Source organism: Lissotriton vulgaris, chromosome 10, assembly GCF_964263255.1.
Source record: "Lissotriton vulgaris chromosome 10, aLisVul1.2, whole genome shotgun sequence".
NCBI lineage: Eukaryota > Metazoa > Chordata > Amphibia > Caudata > Salamandridae > Lissotriton > Lissotriton vulgaris.
The window spans coordinates 458,186,477-458,206,770 of NC_141698.1; the positions used below are offsets into that span (position 1 = coordinate 458,186,477).

The 20,294-nt window shown below is 45.0% G+C and overlaps 1 protein-coding gene across 3 annotated transcripts in view; it reads left to right on the forward strand.

Moving 5' to 3' along the window:
* MSS51 (MSS51 mitochondrial translational activator) overlaps positions 1-20,294 on the forward strand; it is a 455,682-nt gene that overhangs the window by 303,153 nt on the left and 132,235 nt on the right. For all 3 annotated transcript variants that reach the window (XM_086941321.1, XM_086941323.1, XM_086941322.1), the window contains one exon: positions 7,262-7,417. In XM_086941321.1, the coding sequence (XP_086797447.1) occupies positions 7,262-7,417 (156 nt within the window). The remainder of the gene's footprint in view (positions 1-7,261; positions 7,418-20,294) is intronic.

Genomic DNA, 20,294 nt, shown 5'->3' on the forward strand with positions numbered 1-20,294 from the left:
CGAAGCTCCAAGATATATGTTGCAGAATTTCATCCAGGGTAATCTAAAGCCCTAGGGACTGGGTTCATATACTTATACCAAGTTTAGAGGATGGAATAACTCTAGCACCTTGTGTGCCCCAGGCAGTGTCTGAAAAGCATTCACTGAATGCAACCCACCCTGCCCCAATACAGTAAAGCTTGTCTGGGGAGGTGCTGGCACCTCCCTGGACAGGAAATCTACTGTTCAGGCCCCCCTTGCCGGAGTTGAGTCCAGCAGTAGGAGGTCAGACTCGTGTCGGTGACAGCAGCATCCATTTTGTGATGCTGGGGCTCTTTTAAACTTTAACCGGGTAGACCAGTGTGTACATATCTTCTCCCTCTAGAAAGGTGGAATACTATCCCCCCGCTGCCAGGACTGGTGCGGGGGGGGGGGATAGTATTCCAAAGTGTTTGACACCAAACACAACATGTTTTGATTAAGCCAAACCAAAGTTAGCATTAACCCCGAGGATTATAATGCACTTAAGAGTATATGGTATGACAATATCATAGAACAGCTATAAGGAGATATTTCCGAAAGCTGCAGAGGGGCTCAGCTCATGCCTGGGCACCCTATCACACAAAACAAAGCACTCTGCCTCCAGTATTGTCAAGGCCTGCCATGGGAGTGACTTATAGGTTAATATGTGTTTATATGTAAAGGTAGATATAGGTATACTATATCTCAGTAAGAGGTGCTTACACCACCTTACCCAGTCTGCAAGAGCAGACCTGTGGTAAAATGTTGGAAGGCTGTCCAGGGGTGGCATAATAGATGCTTCAGTCCCTGGTAGGCCTCTGGGATACCTATGCCCTGGTACCTAAGGTACCATATACAGGGACTCACAAGGGTAGTCCAGTGACCAATCTGGAATGTACCTAAAGTACATGGTATCAATTTAGAGAGAGGACAGATAGGCTGGGGTCCTGATTAGCAGGGCCACAGCCAGTCTAAAGTCGAAAAACCAGTGAAAAACAGCAAAAAGTGGGGGTAACCATAGGAAGCAGATCCTACTCTTCTACATGCCCTGAACCGGAAAAAAACATCCTGGGACCGGTTTCTGGGTAACACCCTTCATCAGCCAGGCTAGCTTGAAGCCAGTGACAAAGTGAGCAAGAGACCCATGTCTGGGCATACTCTGCCAACTTAGGGCGAACAAAGCAAACATAAGGAGATGATGGACTGAGAGCTGAAACTTTTCAGACACTCACCCCAGTCACAGATCTGGGTTGAATCCATCATCATTGTTTAGCTCCCTTTGCCACCTCAATTCAGACCCAGCTACATGCAAATCAATCTTGACCCTGTGCCTCATGGGAACAGTCCAGCCCGCACTGCCAAGCCAGGTATTCCCTGAACCGGAAATCAAGCATCCTGAGACCGCTTTCTGGGTAAAACCCTTCATCAGCCAGGCTAGCTTGAATCCAGCGGCAAAGTGAGCAAGAGACCAATGTCTGGGCATACCCTACTAACTTAGGGCGAACAAAGCAAACACAAGATGATGGACGGAGCGCTGAAACTTTTCAGACACTCACCCCCAGTCACAGATCTGGGTTGAATACATCATCATTCTTTAGCTCACTTTGCCACGTCAGTTCAGACCCAGCTATATGCAAATCAGTCTTGACCATGTGCCTCATTGAAACAGTTCAGCCCGAACTGCCAAGCCAGGTCTTCCCTGACCTGGAAACAAGCATCCTGGGACCGGTTTCTGGGTAACACCCTTCATGAGCCAGGCTAGCTTGAATCCAGTGGCAAAGTGAGCGAGGGACCCACGTCTGGGCATACCCCTCCAACTTAGGGCAAACAAAGCAAACTCAAGGAGATGATGGATGGAGCGCTGAAACTTTGCAGACACTCACCCCCAGTCATAGATCTGGGTTGAATCCATCACCATTCTTTAGCTCACTTCGCCACCTCAGTTCAGACCCAGCTACATGCAAATCAGTTTTGACCCTGTGCCTCATGGGAACAGTCTAGCCCGAACTGCCAAGCCAGGTCTTCCCTGAACCCGAAACAAGTATCCTGGGATAGGTTGCTGGGTGACACCTTACTTCAGCCAGGCTAGCTTGTAAAATCCTTTATTCAATCAAATACAAAATGATCATAAAAGTACAAGCCAGGCTAGCTTGAATCCAATAGCAAAGTGAGAAAGGGACCCACGTCTGGGCATTCTCTGCCAACTTAGGGCGAACAAAGTAAACACAAGGAGATGAATGTATGATAATATTCTGCATTCTATCCATCAATTGTTCTTTATGCATTTGCCACCCCGAGTTGGACCGGTATGCCCAGACGTGAGTCCCATGCTCTCCATGCCACTGGAGTCAAGCTATCCTTGCTGATGAGGGGGGAAACCCCGAACTGTTCCTAGGATGCTTGTTTCTAGTCCAGGGAGGACCTGGCCTAGGAGTTCGGGCTGGACTGTTTCCATGAGTCACAGGGTCAAGACTGATTTGCATATGGCTGGGTTCAAACTGGAACAGCATGGTGAGCAAAAAAAACAATGGAATTAGGCCCAGATCTCTGTACTGGGGTTAATGTATGACGTTGTTCTGCATTCTGTCCCTCAATTGTTCTTTTAGCATTTATTACCCCGTGTGGGACGGGTATGCCCAGATGTGGGTCCCATGCTCTCAATGCCACTGGAGTCAGGCTATCCTGGCTGATGAGTGCTGAAATCCTGAAACCGGTCCTAGGATGCTTGTTTCCAGTCGAGGAGGACCTGGCCTGGCAGTTCGGGCTGGACTGTTCCTATGAGGCACAGGGTCACAACTGATCTGCATATGGCTGGGTTCAGACTGGAATGGCATGGTGATCAAAATTACGATGGATTTTGGCCCAGATTTCTGTACTGGGGTGAATGTATGACATTGTTCTGCATTCTGTACACCAATTGTTCTTTTTGCATTTGTCACCCAGAGTGGGACGGGTATGCCCAGACGTGGGTCCCGTGCTCTCCATGCCTGGCTGATGAGAGGTGAAATCCCGAAACCGGTCCTAGGATGCTTGTTTCCAGTCCAGGGAGGACCTGACCTGGCCGTTCCGGCTGGACTGTTCCCATGAAGCACAGGGTCAAGACTGATTTGCATATGGCTGGGTTCAAAATGGAATGGCATGGTGAGCAAAAAAACGATGGATTTAGGCCCAGATCTATGTACTGGGGTGAATGTATGACATTGTTCTGCATTCTGTCCATCAATTGTTCTTTTTGCATTCACAAGCAGTTAAGCAGCACAAGTGCAGTTGTGGCAGCAATCCGTATAGTGATCATCAGGAGAGAACAGAACCTTTTTAACCTGTGTCACTGGAGTGAGGCCTAGAGGCCTACTCATTCCACGTTCTGCTGCTGGGTGCTTAACTCATCCTTGGCCTTCAAATGTCTCTTCTTCTTAACCTGTGGAATGATAGCCGCGCATAGAAACCCTTTTCAGGGTGATTCATTGTGCTTAATAAGAAATAAATAATAATATTAATAATAATGTTGTATTTCTCCCTTGTACTGATAGAGTTAGAAAATAAAATACCTCTCTTTTTCCATATAAATGAGTGTTTGGCTGAGCAAAAGTATGTTGTTTCTGCTGCGTGCCCTTAGAGTTGTTAGCATTTGTTCACTATCCTGTATCCACACCTCTCCCCTGAGTGGGCCTTGGATTGCTCGGACCATACTATCCTGAGAGTCAAGTGCAGAAGGGGTACTTAGCCCAGCTGCTTAGAATCCATGTTATGTCGGGCCACGGTACATTGGGAGTAAAAGGCCTCATCCCCCACTGTTTGGCTCAAGTACCCCAGCTTGCCCGTTGGCTCTCTGAAAAGAGTTCTGACAGAGATACTACCCACCTTACAACCAGAAAACGACCATTTTGATTTGCAGCTATCTCTTTTGCACCACCAGCTATCTGAACTTTGCTTGATAATCCAGGGGCCGTTGTACTAAAGACCTGGTCGCAAAATGTGTTTGCAAATTGCTCACAAAGTTTATGCAAAACTAATTTGGCAAATAAATCTATATAATATTAGGCCACTTCACAAAATAAGGAATTGGAGGGGTCACTGAACGACCTGCCTAATGAACATTTATTAGGCAGGTCGCTAATTGCAACTCACTCCAGTTGGCTACAAAGGCAGGGGTTGTGGCCTGCAAAGGTCCGCATACTACAATTCCTGTCTTTGCATTTTAATCTGGATTTTTTTTTTCTGCCCTATTTCCTTAAAGCAAATCGGACTGCTTCAAAAAAGCATGTCAGTGAGACTAGGCAGTTGTCCCCTAGATCACTGTCTACTCCCCCTGAAGCTGCCATCTTGATTCCCAAAGTGTGAGGGGTCCAAAGGGGACCCCTCCTGTCGTATCGGGTTCCCAAGGCCTACATGTTCCGAAGATAACCCACATACATTGGAAGAACTGTTGGCACGGAAACTGTGAAAGTCAAAGAACAAGTTTATTAAGACCCCATGGGGTGGTGGTACACTCATACAGCACCCTTCGGTAATGCAAGAGGTATCACCCCGAACATCGGTGTGACCCCTTCTTTTATACAATTCTACAGGTAATAAAACGAACACGCGGCACAAAGTTACAGAACATTGTGTACATATAAGGGCATATTTTGGAATACTGCCAGCTCATTGGAGGGTTTCAAACCCACTGGTCAGTTTGCGGCACATTCCTAAGGAGTGACTGGTCAGTGTGAACTGCGCATGTGTGAGCTTGACCAATACTAAAAATAGCCTGTTGCTGGGCAGACTCGAGTGGTCAGTGGAACGGACAAAGGACTAAAGGGCACGCTGACCACGAGGCCGCTCATGATCTAAGATGGCCGCCACCACATACAAAATGGCGTTTCTACGTATAGCTAATTTAAGCGGGAAACGTGTAGCAAAGCTAAGCGCTAACCCAGCCATCGTCAAAATACGACACTCCCACTTTGTGAATCAGTTACTACCCCACTTTGGGAGTCAGTAAATGTGGTTTGCATCAGAGAGTCAGTTGCAAACCATTAACACATCAGGGTAAAAATCACAGCTTCGAAGGTACTCCCACAACATGCCCCTTTCAAATTGCGATTCATAATTATTATCAAAATCTTTTTACTGATCAGGAAAAAAAATCAGAATCACTAAAGGGTTTTAGTAAATCCAAAATGCTTTTAGTAAGGGCAAACTATTTGATTTGGTGAATTGGATGGTTTGCGACCATGACAAAGTTTAGCACTTCGGGTCAACGACCAGGCCCATATTGCAGAATTGTTGCACTGATGTAAATACACAAAGCAAGAATCATTGTAGCACTTTATGCTGCTTATGTTCAATGGAATTTGGCAAACCGTTTTTGCTCCAGTCCATAGTTCAGTCTTTTCCAGCAAGTCAACAATGAGGAGACCAAGAAACCACACGAGAAAAATGCATAACTTATTCATCATTTGAAATGAGTAATAAAGACTATAACAAGGAAATCCGTCTCTGAGAACAGGTATTTAAAAAATAAAATAATAGAGGAAGAAATGTGCACTGGTTTTACTACATGTGAATAATAGAGGAAGAAATGTGCACTGGTTTTACTACATGTGAATAAAAAAAATGAGTACTAGTTTAACACACATCCAAGTCCATTTTTAAAAACACAAACATTGCTCTACTTAGGGTGGATAAGAACCTGGAGAATAGTATTAAAGGGTCTAAATGGAATCACTCTGGGCTAATAGCAAGATATTGTACATAGGCAAAAGCCTAACCTTTGACACAAGGATTAAGAAAGGAATCCTCCGCCCCTACCAATTAGAAAATGCCACTAACCCAATTACATTCTCTGACCTCCAATCGAGGTATAGCCTAGCTGATATTGAATTCTACAACTTCTTGAAAATCAGAGCAGCCCTTACAAAAGCCAAACTATCCACCGCCCAACCATCAATCTCTTTGTTCGTGACAAAGAATAACAAAGTGGGCCACCAGGTCTCGCAGATATACAAACTCCTCCGGCCAAAAACTTCTAAACTTAATGAGAAGATTATAGCCTTTTGGGGGCAACTGGCCCCAGCCCCACCAAAGGACCAAGAATGGTCCTTACTATGGAGATCCGTCTCACTAAATAAGATCTCCCCTGTTCTCACCCAAACCAAATTCTGGCTACTACACAAGGCATTCTGGACCCCTTCCCGATTATTTGCATTAGGGCTCCGGAAGGACACAACATGCTGGAACTGTAAATGAGAGACGGGGTCTTAGCCCACCTTATCTTTCAGTGTACTTTACTTAAATCGTTTTGGGACAAAATCTTTGCCTTCATAACTGGCTTATTTAAGAGTGCTATGGTTAGAGACTCCTTCAACCTACCCACGGCCTGTATAGGCACAAACTTGAATTCTGACTCTGACAAAGACCTACAGGACCTGCTACTAACCTCTGCTGATAAAATGATCCTTGCCAACTGGAAAGACACGAGCAAGACATCATATAAAAGCTGGATAAACTGCATCATCCACCTCAGAGGGGCAGACAACATAGCATTGCAAAACTCCCCTTGGAAACCATCATCCAGGAGATGCGGAACTCTCTAGAAGCGTTTCTAGACTCTTATGAACCTCCATTAACAAAGTGGGCACCATGGATAATATCCTGAGATCTATATGTCGTTCCACCTGAAATAAGTGTATTTCAGTGTAATGTTCAATGTTACCTGTACTAGGCTGTTATACTTTATAAAGTCTGCCAATATCGTGTGGTGCCCTTGTGCCAACATGTGCATAGAAATGCGAAAGCGTTGCTACAGCTCGCCTAGCCGTTGCTCCACCTTCCCCTCTTTCCTCTTTTCTCTCCTTTTTCCTTTTTTTTCTCTGTCAACGATTGCTGGGATTAGACCCATGTTATCCACAAAGGTACACTATCCTCAATCGATGTATACACATGTAAAACTTTGCCTAGGATGCATTATGGTTACCCTGATATATGCTCTCTGTATACCTTGTAAAAATCAATAAAGTATTTTGAAATTAAAAAAAAAAATACTTCTAAATAACCAGTCTCATAATTTACATGAAAATGGCGATAAGAATGCTCCTCCACTTCTTTTTCTCTATGGAAAGTAAAATGAGTATGGAAATGCTTCTCACATATTTGTCTTTGTGCAAGTACTGTTTGCCGCACTGCAGGACACTGGATTTCGCCTGGTTGTTTGCAGAACTACAAAGTATACGTGACATTTGCATTTAACAAGTTACCAACTTTCATCCCCTGTTCTCAGGGCGGCACTCGATGGAAAGAAAGCTACGCCTGACTTCGGGATTCGCACCTACTTTGATATGTTTCAGAAGATGGAAGACACCTTCAAATTCTGCGTCGAGTGCAAGAAACTTCCGGAAAACCTCCCTGATCCAAGGAGCCTCAGACGCTGCAAAAGGTAAACAGGCATGTTGCTTGATTTATGCAGGGGAAGCAGTCATTCTTTATCTCACTCCTAAATGTTTTCTTCCCTTCTTTCTGCCTTTGTCAGTATTTTCTTAGCTTTCACTTCCTCCTTGGCGTTTAAAAGGACCCTGTTAAAATCTTGGGCCTAGATGTATCAAGCCGTTTGCGAATCGCAAACGGTCTATTTGCATGTTTTGGCATGCATCAAAAATTCGCAAATTAAGGAATCGCAAAAATTTGCGATTCCTTATTTTGCCATAGCATTTAAGGAATCGCAATTTTGCGATTCCTTAAATGCTATCAGGCACATGCATCAATATTGCATTCTGCGATTCCTTAATTGCGAAAAATAAGGAATAGCAATTAAGGAATTGCAAACTGCAATGCATTAAGAAATCGCTATAAAAATAGCGATTTCTTAAAATTCCTTAATTGCGGTTCTCTAATCGAGAATCGCAATTAAGGAATACTTCCCCATCCATTCCTATGGGCCTAGAGGCCCATAGGAATGAATGGTAAGACATTCTTAATTTGCAATTCACCATTAAAAATTCGCAAGTTAAGAATGCAATTTCAAGGGTGCAGGGGTGTCCAAAGGACACCTTGTTGCACCCCTGAAATCTGCTTAGGAGTACATTTTGCACACTCACATGGCCCAAGGGCATGTGTGTGTGTAAAATGGAACTTTGAAAAATGCACTTTAGTGTATTTTTCAAAGTTTTCGCAAATTACCATGAAGGTCAACTTCATGGTAATTTGCTCCCCTTATTTGCGAATTCACAAATTTTTAAAGTTTGATGCATTGCATTTAAGGAATCTCAATTTGAGATTCCTTAAATGCAATCGCAATTTAAGAAATTGCAATTTTGCGATTTCTTAAATTGCGAAAATAACAAAAAAGTTAATGCATCCCAAAAATGGGAATTGCATTTGCAAACGGCTGAAGTTTGCGATTCGCACCTTTTGTGAATGCAATTTTCTTTGATGCATGTGGCTGTATGAATGTAGCATTTTTCAATTGCGAATTTTGGTTAAGAAATCGCAAATTAACACCAACTTGTAGTTGATGTTAATTTGCGAATTCTTTTAAAAAAGCACAATTTGGCATTTTTGAAGGTGGCATGTGACGCACACACATGCCCATAGGGCATGTATGTGCACCATATGCACATACATGTACATTTCAGGGGTGCAGCAGGGTGTCCTTGAGACACCCCTGCACCTTTGAAATTGGCCCATAGAAATAAATGGGAAATTATTCCTTAATTGCGAATTCGCAAATAAGGAAGATTAAGAAATCGCAAAAAAATAGCGCTTTTTAACATACATCCCATTTTGCGATTTCCAAATAGTGATTCCTTAAAAATCGCTATTTAGAAATCGCAAAATGGAATCTTGATACATCTGCCCCTTGGTTACTTTAGCCTCTGAAATGCGTCGTCGTCATTGTGCCCTTCCTTTTCTGCATGGATGCTGGTAAAAGAGCCATCTGTAACAAATACACAGCCAGCTCAGCTGGAGCTGCACACCCCGGTGTGGCTGCATTCTGCCGTCTTCTGTGAGTCTACTTACACCTGTGCAAAGTTCCAACGGAAGATGTGTGCTCACAATGGTAAATGGATGAATGGATGTGGGTGATATTATTCAAAACTGATGGTGACTCCACAGCCTGTGGTTTCGTGAATATCCCTCTCCCGCCTTATATCTGGTGTTGTTGCCAAAGCCTTGGTCTTGTTTTCAGCTGATGGATGTAGGGGCCCAGCTATCAAAGTGCAGACTGCGAAGTGGCAACAAAGACCAGGTCTGTGAGGGGCCTACTAGGCTCCACTTATGGCTGTCTTTGAGCAGCCTGCCACTCAGATAGCTGGCAGGCTTACTATCTTCCTGTCTTGCATCATGGCACATGCACCTGTTATAGCAGCCAAGTTTTCAGATTGCTTATGTGTGACATTTCCATGGTTTCAGATTAATTATGAGTGACATTCAATGGCCAAATGTGTGGCATTTAGAGTAACACTTTCCCGCAAGTAAAGCCAAGCAATGAAGTCAATGGAAATAAATAAATATTGGAAGTTGTGTTGACTGGGATATACTGTGTGATATGAAAAGAGAGAACCACAAGTCCCAGCATGCAAAGTGCCTATTGTTAAAAGTCAGGACTCACAGAAAGAATCACAAATGACATCATAAAGTCAGCTGGGGATCACTCACATATAGTCCTTGGCACCATCTGACACTCAGCCACCCTCTGCCTAGAGGTGGGTGAGCCAACAAATTGACAGGGAGGGCTGAGTGAAGGGTCTGGCTTGGTTCTTCTCGCCCATCTACGCGGTCATCCCTGAAAATGTTTGCAATGTTAATCACATAGCGAACATCAGGTAAAATATGAAATAGTATCTTCAAAAGTCAAATAAGTACATCCCTTAAACATGTGGAAGTTTTGACATTAACATGACATGATGATAGTTTTTAAACATAAACCGTGAGTGAACTAGGAGACAAGACTATTGACATGTAAACTCTGTAGGTGATCCAGATTATGATAGAACAACATTATTAAAGCAAATATAATACGTTTTTGTACAACTGGTATTCTGAACTCACATATTTGGAATTACTTTCACATAGGATGATGAACAAAAAGGAATTTTGGTGAAATAAAATATTTACCCTAGATTACTCAATTTAAGCAGGGAAACAGCAATTTATCCTGGTTTTCTGGTTTCACTTTGTACAAATAAACCACTACAAGTGCCAAAGATTAGTACCAAATGGATCACTGACATTTCAACTCCTATAATATCGACTTACAAAATTATTGAGTCACTAACATATATACAAAAATATCGGCACCCAATACACAAAACTAAAATAACCCAAACATAGATAAAAAAATTTAAATGACAAAAATGTCCACAACAAAAAAAGAAAACTAAAATATCGATAACATTAAAATAACATATATTACAACAAAAGCATTGATATGCATTTTTGAAAAAAATATATTTTTATTGGCATTTATATTTTAAATCAAGAAGAGACTCAACATATTTACATTTCTATGTGTGAAGGATCCTCATATACATTAGGTACATATAATAGATATCCTGTTTCAATAAACATAGTCATAGGATATTAGTCCCCGATATGAATTTCGACTTCTGTTCATGACCAACAACCCCAAAACAAGGTCCTCTTCCAGATTGCTGCATCAACAGGAACAGTAAACAGGGGAAGTCCCCCCCCCCCCCCCCCCCCCCCATGGCATGATCATTTATAGAGTATTCAGGTTGTCATCTACGCTGTCTACCATTCCACGAAATATAATTTTACTACCTAGTAAACTAGTCAACCGTGGTGTAAAGGAAAATAAGAGCCACATGAAAAATTTAAAGAAACAACACAAGAGAATTCATTCTTGTGTTACTATAAAATGAAACATATTACTACAACTTGTAACAAAAATCCAGTAGTCCTTAGTCAGTGCTGTCTTTCATAGTATAGTGGCTCATGTGGGTCCGGGATCGCAGGACCTGGTGGGGTTCGGAATGGAGGGGGGGAGGGGGAAGGGAAGGGGTAGCAACGTGTATTCCAATTACAGTGCTCCACAAGAAAACTAATCTGCACCCCCTCCTCTCTTATGGGCCCCAATCCACGCAGTCAGACATCATTCATCTCACATCTTTTAATGTGTAAGAGAGTGTGCATCCTTTGAGTCATCAGAGTCATTCGGCGTTGTATCTGAGGACCATACATGTGAATGTCGAGTGTCCCATGCCTTTACAATATCAGCCCAGGGCTCTGCTAATGGTTTTCGCCTTTTTGTAATTTTGTCCTACTTAATTAAGGCCATTTCCTCTGCCCTTGCCCAGCAAGATACATCGTCTTCCCAGTGTGTCACTAAAGGAGCCTGTTGCACCTTCCACTTAAGAGCTACTCTCCTCTTAGCCAGGAGCAGGGCCAAATCCACAAATCTAAGCCCCAGTCATTTGGACTTGGATCTAGGGAATAAACCCAAAAGACAAGCCGAGTGCATACCAGGTTATTAACCATCACCCCATTGATCATGTCTACAACCATAGCCCAATATTCATTAAGCCCCGGGCAGAACCAAACCATATGATCAAAGTCTGCATCCCTATGTGAGCACCTGGCACATACCTGATCATCTCCTCTGTATACTACGTTCAGCCGGTGTGGGGTGAGATAAGTTCTGTGGAGCATATTGAACTGTAAATATTTGAAAGTCGCATTTCTGGACACCTTTTTAGGACCACCTATTACCTTTTTCCATTCCTTGTCTGTCAACTGCTTATTCAGAGTACCTTCCCATCTCTCCCGCAGTCGAGGGAACGAATGAGTCGTCAATTCCATAATCGCCAGATAGAGCTACTTTACTAAATGTCCGGCCGAGCCCAGAGTCACCATTGCCTGTAGGCATACATGTGTGTCTGGTTCTTTCACAGCCTTCCCCCATAGGTCAGCTAACGCTCCCCGTATTTTATGATAGCTCAAAAATTGTCCCAGCGGCAGCTCATGGTATTCTAGGAAATTGTCTAGTGGAAGCAGTTCACCATCTCTGTAACAGTCCCCCACTGTCTGTACTCCTGACTCTTCCCATCCTTGTTGCTGCCGTCCCGTGAGAGGAGGGCCCTTCCTCCCTGTGGGAGTCCCTCAAGAGGACTGGTAGGTGCATAAAGCGGTGAATCTTTGGACCATGGCGTGCATCTATCCTAGCATGTCATTGCGACAGAGAGCAACACTCCCATTTGGTTAATCTTCTGCTGACAGTCAAGCATATTAGGAAGCAAAACCGACTGTGGGGCATCGATAATCTGAAATAGTGTATCTAGTCCCCTCCCATCAAGCCAGCAAGCCAGCCATTGCAGTTGGGCTGCCAAATAGTAGGCCTCGAAATCAGGGGCTCCCAATCCACCGCTTACAAGCGGTATCCTCAGGGTCTGTAAAGACACTCTATTTCGTCCGCCATCTCACACTAAGTCTCTCAAAATTGCGTCAAATGTCTTGAACCAGCTCTTAGGAATTATCACTGGTAAGTTGACGAAATAATAGAGGAGATGAGGAAAAACTACCATCTTGGATAATGCCACTTTAGCCATGACTGGTAATTTAAGTGTATGTCAGACACCACGCTGCAGGATCCGGATGATGCACATAAAACTCCACCTCCCGATCTCACCAACACACTGGTAGTAAAAACACAGTGGGTTCGAGCGATAGGGCGAGGGAAAAAACAGGAGACCAAGGAAGGGAAAGGAAGGGGGCAGCTGGGAAGGGAAGGCTGAAAGACAAGAAAAAACAGTGTACTGGTTATAACTGTTCACTTCGAAAACCCTATCTCTCTTCCTCTTTCTCTATGTTGATAAAAGGTTCACCTTTCTTCAATCAACGCTCTCCACCTCCTCCCTGTATCATGGTATGTGTATAGCTGCAACAATATTTCCTATGGAATATAAACAACAATTATTTCTAATTACCCCCTAGAATAAGGGTACAATTATTTGTAACATGGCTATACCTACCCCTCCTGGAAAGGATTGTGCTTTAAATTAAACGTGTGAATTTCCACCCCATAAGTGTTCTCAAATTATAAATGTTATGCTCTTCCAACGAGCATGTCTGTGATGCCAGAATGTACAATAAATTCCTTCAGGAAATACGGCAAGATGTAGCCTCCTACTACTATCTTCCGCTCCCTTTCAATAACTCCAAAGGTCTCTCCTATGGGCGCGCTCCAAACACGGCAAGATGTAGGCCTTCCCACTATCTTCCGCTTTGGCAATTAAATCAGGAGACACTAGTGCCTTGCTTCGTAGCGGCAGTGCGCAGAAGGCTAGCCCCACTACACTCCGCTCTCAGTAAACACAACAAGGATTCCAATACTATTCAAGGCAGTCAGCATAACACAGTCTAAACATCACAGTTCATTATTTCCGTGCACGCGTTATTCTCACGCGTGCGTGTAACTCACAGCTCAGTCGAACTTCTTAACGGTCCGCTTTTGGTCCGTGGCTCGTCCCTCTCCTGACAGCAAAGAAGAATGAATTGCCGGCAGGTAAAGATCAGGCAAACCAACAAGGAACAGAAAACACCGTTCCCGCTTTAGAGGCAGACGTGAAAAAACACTCTGCAATAACAGCGCGTTCCGAATTCACTCGCGCTGGATCCAAAAACAAAACGGACAGAACTTCTCTTATTCAGAATCCAGAGAAGACAAGAAAACAATTCTCCACTATACAGCAAACGTACTGCAGGTCACAAAATCACGAACAGGAAGCAATGGGTCCACTCAGCTTATATAGGACCACGCCCCCTGTATAGGCATTCTGGGAGTTGTAGTTTTTTAATGTTTGGTAGGCGCCTTGGCAGATCCTGACAGTATGTCCCCCTCCCTAGCGCCTCCTAGGGCCTGGTTTAGTAGGGAATCTCCTGTGGAAAGAGCGCACCGCCGCCGGAGCATGCACATCCGAACACAGCTCCCAGGAATCATCCTCAGCGGTATACCCCTTCCATGAAACTAGGTATTTCAGAACACCCCGACTCCACTTCGAGTCCCTTATGCTCCTCACCTCATATTCCATTCCCCCATCACACAACACTGGCGGAGGGGCCGCCCTACGAGAGGACAGAGCAGGTTTCAACAACTGTACGTGGAACACAGGGTGTATACGCAAGGAACCTGGCAATTTCAGCTTGTATGTTACAGGGTTCACTTGTTTCACGATGGAGTAAGGGCCGATATACCTGGGGTGGAACACGCTGCGCAACTTGAACTTAATGTTCCTGGTAGACAGCCAGACCTTATCGCCCACCACATACTGACGACTCTCTATCCTGCGGCGATCCTCCCACCGCTTGTACACTTCCTTTGCCCTGTTCAAATGTACCTGCACCCCCTTGTGTACCTTCCTCAACATCAATACCCTTTCCTTAACAGAGGGCTGGTCTTGGAGATCGGGGGGTATGTCAATCGGCAATGTTTTTGCATCAAATCCGAAATTAGCCTTGAATGGCGACATTCCCGTTGAACTATGCCAGGTGTTATTGTAGGCAAGCTCTGCCATCCACAAAAGATCTACCCAGGATTCATGAGCTTCTTTAGAGAAACATCTCAAATATTTCTTTAACGTCTGATTCAGACGTTCGGTTTGCCCGTCTGTTTGTGGGTGGAAGCTGGTAGACAGATTAGACTCAATATTCAGGGCACGACACCACATGCGCCAGAACCTGGCGATGAACTGGGGTCCCCTGTCGGACACTATCACCCGAGGAATACCATGCAAACGGACAACATTGCTAGCTAGAAGTTGTGCCGTTTGGCTGGCATTCGGAAGGCTTTTACAGGGGATGAAGTGTCCCATTTTGGTGAGGCTGTCTACTACCACCAAGACGGCGGAAAACCCCTTGTCCAACGGAAGGCCAGACACAAAATCCATACTTATATGCTGCCAGGGTTGACTGGGAGTAGGCACGGTAAGAAGCTTCCCCGCTTTTTTTGAGGTTACTCCCTTTGCTCTAGCACAGATATCACACCTAACCACCCATGTCTTGACATCCTTAACCAGGTTAGGCCACCAGAAATGCCTTTGGACTATTTCGAGGGTTTTACGCACACCAGGATGTCCCGCCAGTTCTCCCTCATGACCCCAAACAAACGCCTTTTTCTGCAACGGTATTGAGGGCAGAAATAATTTATTCTGGTAAAAAGGCAACCCATCTCTCACCTTCCTCTCTGCTACGCCATGAGCCCAAGTCATCCAACCTCCAGGATACTGATAAGTCCGTACATCATCCAAAAAGGTCTCAACTCTGACTATGCATAGGACTTTCCCTTCCGGAATGATGGCCTGTCTCTCCTCCACACTATCTGCTGGCATAGACTGTCGTGATAGGGCATCTGCCTTTCTATTTTCAGACCCTGGACGGAAGGTGACTACAAAATTATATTCAGCAAAAAAAAGCATCCATCTCATTTGCCTTTGGGTTAAGTGTCTAGCAGAGGACATAAATTGCAAATTCCGGTGGTCTGTATACACTGTGATGGTATGAAGGGCCCCCCATAGATATTGCCTCCACTCCTGAAAAGCCCTCTTGATCGACAACAACTCTTTCTCAGCTATCGTATAGTTGAGTTCAGCCGAACTCAACTTCTTTGACAGAAAGGCCACCGGGTGCAACTGCCCTGTACCCACATCTCTCTGTGACAACACTGCCCCGATAGCTTCATCCGAAGCATCAGCCTCTACAATAAAGGGATGTTCTAAATTGGGATGTGACAACACTGGGGCTGTGATGAATGAGGTTTTAAGCGTTTCAAAGGCCTCACCTGCTTCCCTAGTCCACTCGAAGGGCTTACCCTTTCTCAAAAGTCTGGTAATTGGCACAGCAGTTAAGGAGAAATGCAAAATAAAGCGCCGATAGTAATTCGCGAAGCCCAGAAAACTCTGGACCTCTCTAACATTTCTCGGAACCGGCCAGTCACGCACTGCCTCCACCTTACGTTCTGACATTTGCAACCCCTCTGGACTGATCATTACTCCCAAGAACTCCACACTGTACACTCCAAACTCACATTTGCTGAGTTTCACAAAAAGGCTATGTTCTCGCAACTTGGCCAGTACCTTGCAAACATGTTCCACATGACATTTTTCCTCCATCGAGTACACCAGGATGTCGTCTATGTACACGACTACAAACAAGTCAATGAACTCCTTCAGCACATCATTAATCAGGAACTGAAACGCCGCAGGGGCATTACAAAGCCCAAACGGCATGACTAGATATTCGTATAGTCCATACCGCGTCTTGAAAGCCGTCTTCCACTCGTCCCCCTCTCGAACCCTGACCAAGTGATAAGCCCCTCGCAAATCCAAGCGAGTATAGATCACGGCTTCCCTCACTTGATCGATCAACACGGTGATGAGGGGGAGAGGGTAACGGTTCCGGATGGTATTTTTGTTCAAGACGCGGTAGTCCACACATGCCCTCAAATCACCATTGGCCTTTGCTATAAAGAAAAGTGGAGAGGCTGCAGGGGACCGTGACGGTCTTATGAATCCTATGCTCTCATAGTGATTGATGTACTCCTTTAAATGAGCAGTTTCGGGCACAGACAACGCATATACCCGACACGTAGGAATCACTGCCCCATCAATCAAGTCGATCCTACAATCGTAGGCCCTATGAGGCGGTAGCTTCTCGGCTCTGCTTTCACTAAAAACATCCTGAAAAGTTTCATAATGTTTTGGAAGCACCACCTCCTTCTCGGCCGCTGTAGCCACCACAAATTGCAAGGCTAGCACTGCCCCTGGAGAAGATACATAAGGTACCAAATGTTCCTTGCAGAACCCTGAAGCGAAATGCACGGTACGGGACTTCCAGTCAATGGAAGGATTATGGTATATAAACCATGGCATTCCCAAGATTATTTCATATTGTGGAGCATCTATGATATTCAGCTCCACTTTCTCCACGTGTCTCCCTTCTGATACCTCTATGGACAACTCCACCTCAGCAGTTTTCTCGGTTATGAGACCCGATTTAATGGGCTGCCCATCGACTGCTAAAACCTCCTCGGGATTACCTCGGGGTACTCTAGGTAACAACAGACGGTTCACCAACCCGTTGTCTATGAAATTTCCGGTCGCCCCTGAGTCTAACATCACCATTACAGCATGGATTTTTTGCTCGCACTCCAAGGACATCTCTAACACCAAATGGGACTCAGTTTCCCCTATCCCAGAGGATGACAAGGAGGTAAGTTTCCAGTCGGGGATCTCTTCCGCCTTAGGCAAGGATGATTGCCCTTCTTCCGTCTCTCTGGCCGTGCTAGAAGCCGCCACCCTTTGATTCTTATTCCAAGTATTTGAGGCCTTGGGTTTTGAAGGGCATTCTCTTACATAGTGTCCCTTCTTCCCACAATACATACAGAGACCTTGGACTCTTCTACTTTCTCTCTCAGTTTTTGATAAAGGGGGCCTAATAGCTCCTATCCCATTTCCTTCTATCCCCACTCCTCTCAGTCAACCTACCATCCAACCGCAACACCAGGTTCACCATATCTATACAAGTAGTGGGCTGCGGGTCTATGTGTGCTACTGCATCCTTCAGTTCATCCCGTAAACCCTGATAAAACAGGGACATTCTTTTACTCCGTTTCCGCTACTAAGCGATTGAAAGTAGTTAGATATGTTATCAAGTCGCTTCTCCCCTGTCGCAGTGATAACAACTCCTTGTCCGCACTGAAATTAGTGGCCCTTCTGTCAAAGACTTTCTCAAACTCCTCCCTGAACACGTTCCAATTTGACAGCATGGCATCATCTCTTTTAACTAAGGGCACAGCCCAATTGGCTGCATCCCCCACCAAATATGACATGGCAAACGCAACCCTGGAGTGATTCGTAGGAAAAGACGCAGGCTTACAAGAAAAATGCAGCAGTATCTGCGTCATGAAAGCCTGTGTTTTGCGTGGATCCCCCCCATACCGTTCGGGAGTAGCTAAAGGGATAGGGGGGGGAACAGTTACTTGAATCTGTGATGCACCTGAAGAAAAAGGGTTTTTTGATAATTGTTCGACCCTGTCCTTCAGAGCAACCACCTCAGCCTTGGACGCTACTAGTTCTTGTTGAACCAAAGCCAAAGCCCTCAACACATCATCCAAGGTGGCCATATGTACACCAACCGGACGAGGCAGAATGCAATTCGTGGGTTCGTGATTCTGTCAGACACCACGCTGCAGGATCCGGATGATGCACATAAAACTCCACCTCCCGATCTCACCAACACACTGGTAGTAAAAACACAGTGGGTTCGAGCGATAGGGCGAGGGAAAAAACAGGAGACCAAGGAAGGGAAAGGAAGGGGGCAGCTGGGAAGGGAAGGCTGAAAGACAAGAAAAAACAGTGTACTGGTTATAACTGTTCACTTCGAAAACCCTATCTCTCTTCCTCTTTCTCTATGTTGATAAAAGGTTCACCTTTCTTCAATCAACGCTCTCCACCTCCTCCCTGTATCATGGTATGTGTATAGCTGCAACAATATTTCCTATGGAATATAAACAACAATTATTTCTAATTACCCCCTAGAATAAGGGTACAATTATTTGTAACATGGCTATACCTACCCCTCCTGGAAAGGATTGTGCTTTAAATTAAACGTGTGAATTTCCACCCCATAAGTGTTCTCAAATTATAAATGTTATGCTCTTCCAACGAGCATGTCTGTGATGCCAGAATGTGCAATAAATTCCTTCAGGAAATACGGCAAGATGTAGCCTCCTACTACTATCTTCCGCTCCCTTTCAATAACTCCAAAGGTCTCTCCTATGGGCGCGCTCCAAACACGGCAAGATGTAGGCCTTCCCACTATCTTCCGCTTTGGCAATTGAATCAGGAGACACTAGTGCCTTGCTTCGTAGCGGCAGTGCGCAGAAGGCTAGCCCCACTACACTCCGCTCTCAGTAAACACAACAAGGATTCCAATACTATTCAAGGCAGTCAGCATAACACAGTCTAAACATCACAGTTCATTATTTCCGTGCACGCGTTATTCTCACGCGTGCGTGTAACTCACAGCTCAGTCGAACTTCTTAACGGTCCGCTTTTGGTCCGTGGCTCGTCCCTCTCCTGACAGCAAAGAAGAATGAATTGCCGGCAGGTAAAGATCAGGCAAACCAACAAGGAACAGAAAACACCATTCCCGCTTTAGAGGCAGACGTGAAAAAACACTCTGCAATAACAGCGCGTTCCGAATTCACTCGCGCTGGATCCAAAAACAAAACGGACAGAACTTCTCTTATTCAGAATCCAGAGAAGACAAGAAAACAATTCTCCACTATACAGCAAACGTACTGCAGGTCACAAAATCACGAACAGGAAGCAATGGGTCCACTCAGCTTATATAGGACCACGCCCCCTGTATAGGCATTCTGGGAGTTGTAGTTTTTTAATGTTTGGTAGGCGCCTTGGCAGATCCTGACAGTGTACGCCAAAAGGCCACATTCATCCAAAGTGCACCTCCGAGATTCCCTTCTGGCCGGTCCCCCTGAGTGTGGTAGATGCAAATTTCCAAGTACTTAAAGTGCCCATTCCAGGTCCAGCGGGAGAGGCAGGGGTCTTGGTAGTGTGGGGTGCAATGGGAACACATAGGTCTTCCTCTTATTAAGCCTCAAGCCCGAAAGATCTGTAAATTCATCTAGGAGATGTAGCACTACCTGAATCCCACCAGACCCATCTCTTAAATATAAAAGTACATCATCAGCATATAATGATATTCTGTGATGTGAGCCGTCTAATACCACACCCAATCTCTCCCCTTCCTGTTGGAACCGTGCCGCCAATGGCTCCATTGCCAGAGCAAAAAGCAATGGCGATAAGGGACAACCCTGTCAGGTCCCCCTAGAGATGGTATAGGATGGAGACACTATTTTACCCGTACGCACCCGCTCTCTGGGATCCTCATACAGGAGGCAGGCCCAGTTTAACCACCCAACTCCCATCTGTATCTTCTCCATCACTGTCAATAGGAAGTCACAGCATAGAGAGTTGAAATCCTTTTCCAGGTCAATCGCCATTACGACTGCGTCAAGGAAAGTCCCCAGATCCCTGTGGAGCATGACATAATATAATCGCTTCAAATTATTAGAGGTGGAGCGTGAGGGGATAAAACCATTTTGGTAAGCGTGGGCCAGCCTCTGCATGTGCGGCAGAAGCCTACTCGCCAGTGCTTTGCTTAAGATTTTAAAATCCATATTCAGCATGGACAGGGGTCTAAATTCTGACACTGTTGGGTGTACATATGAGGGTTTTGGTAATGGAATTACTAGGGCTTCCCTAATGGAGGGCGGTAGC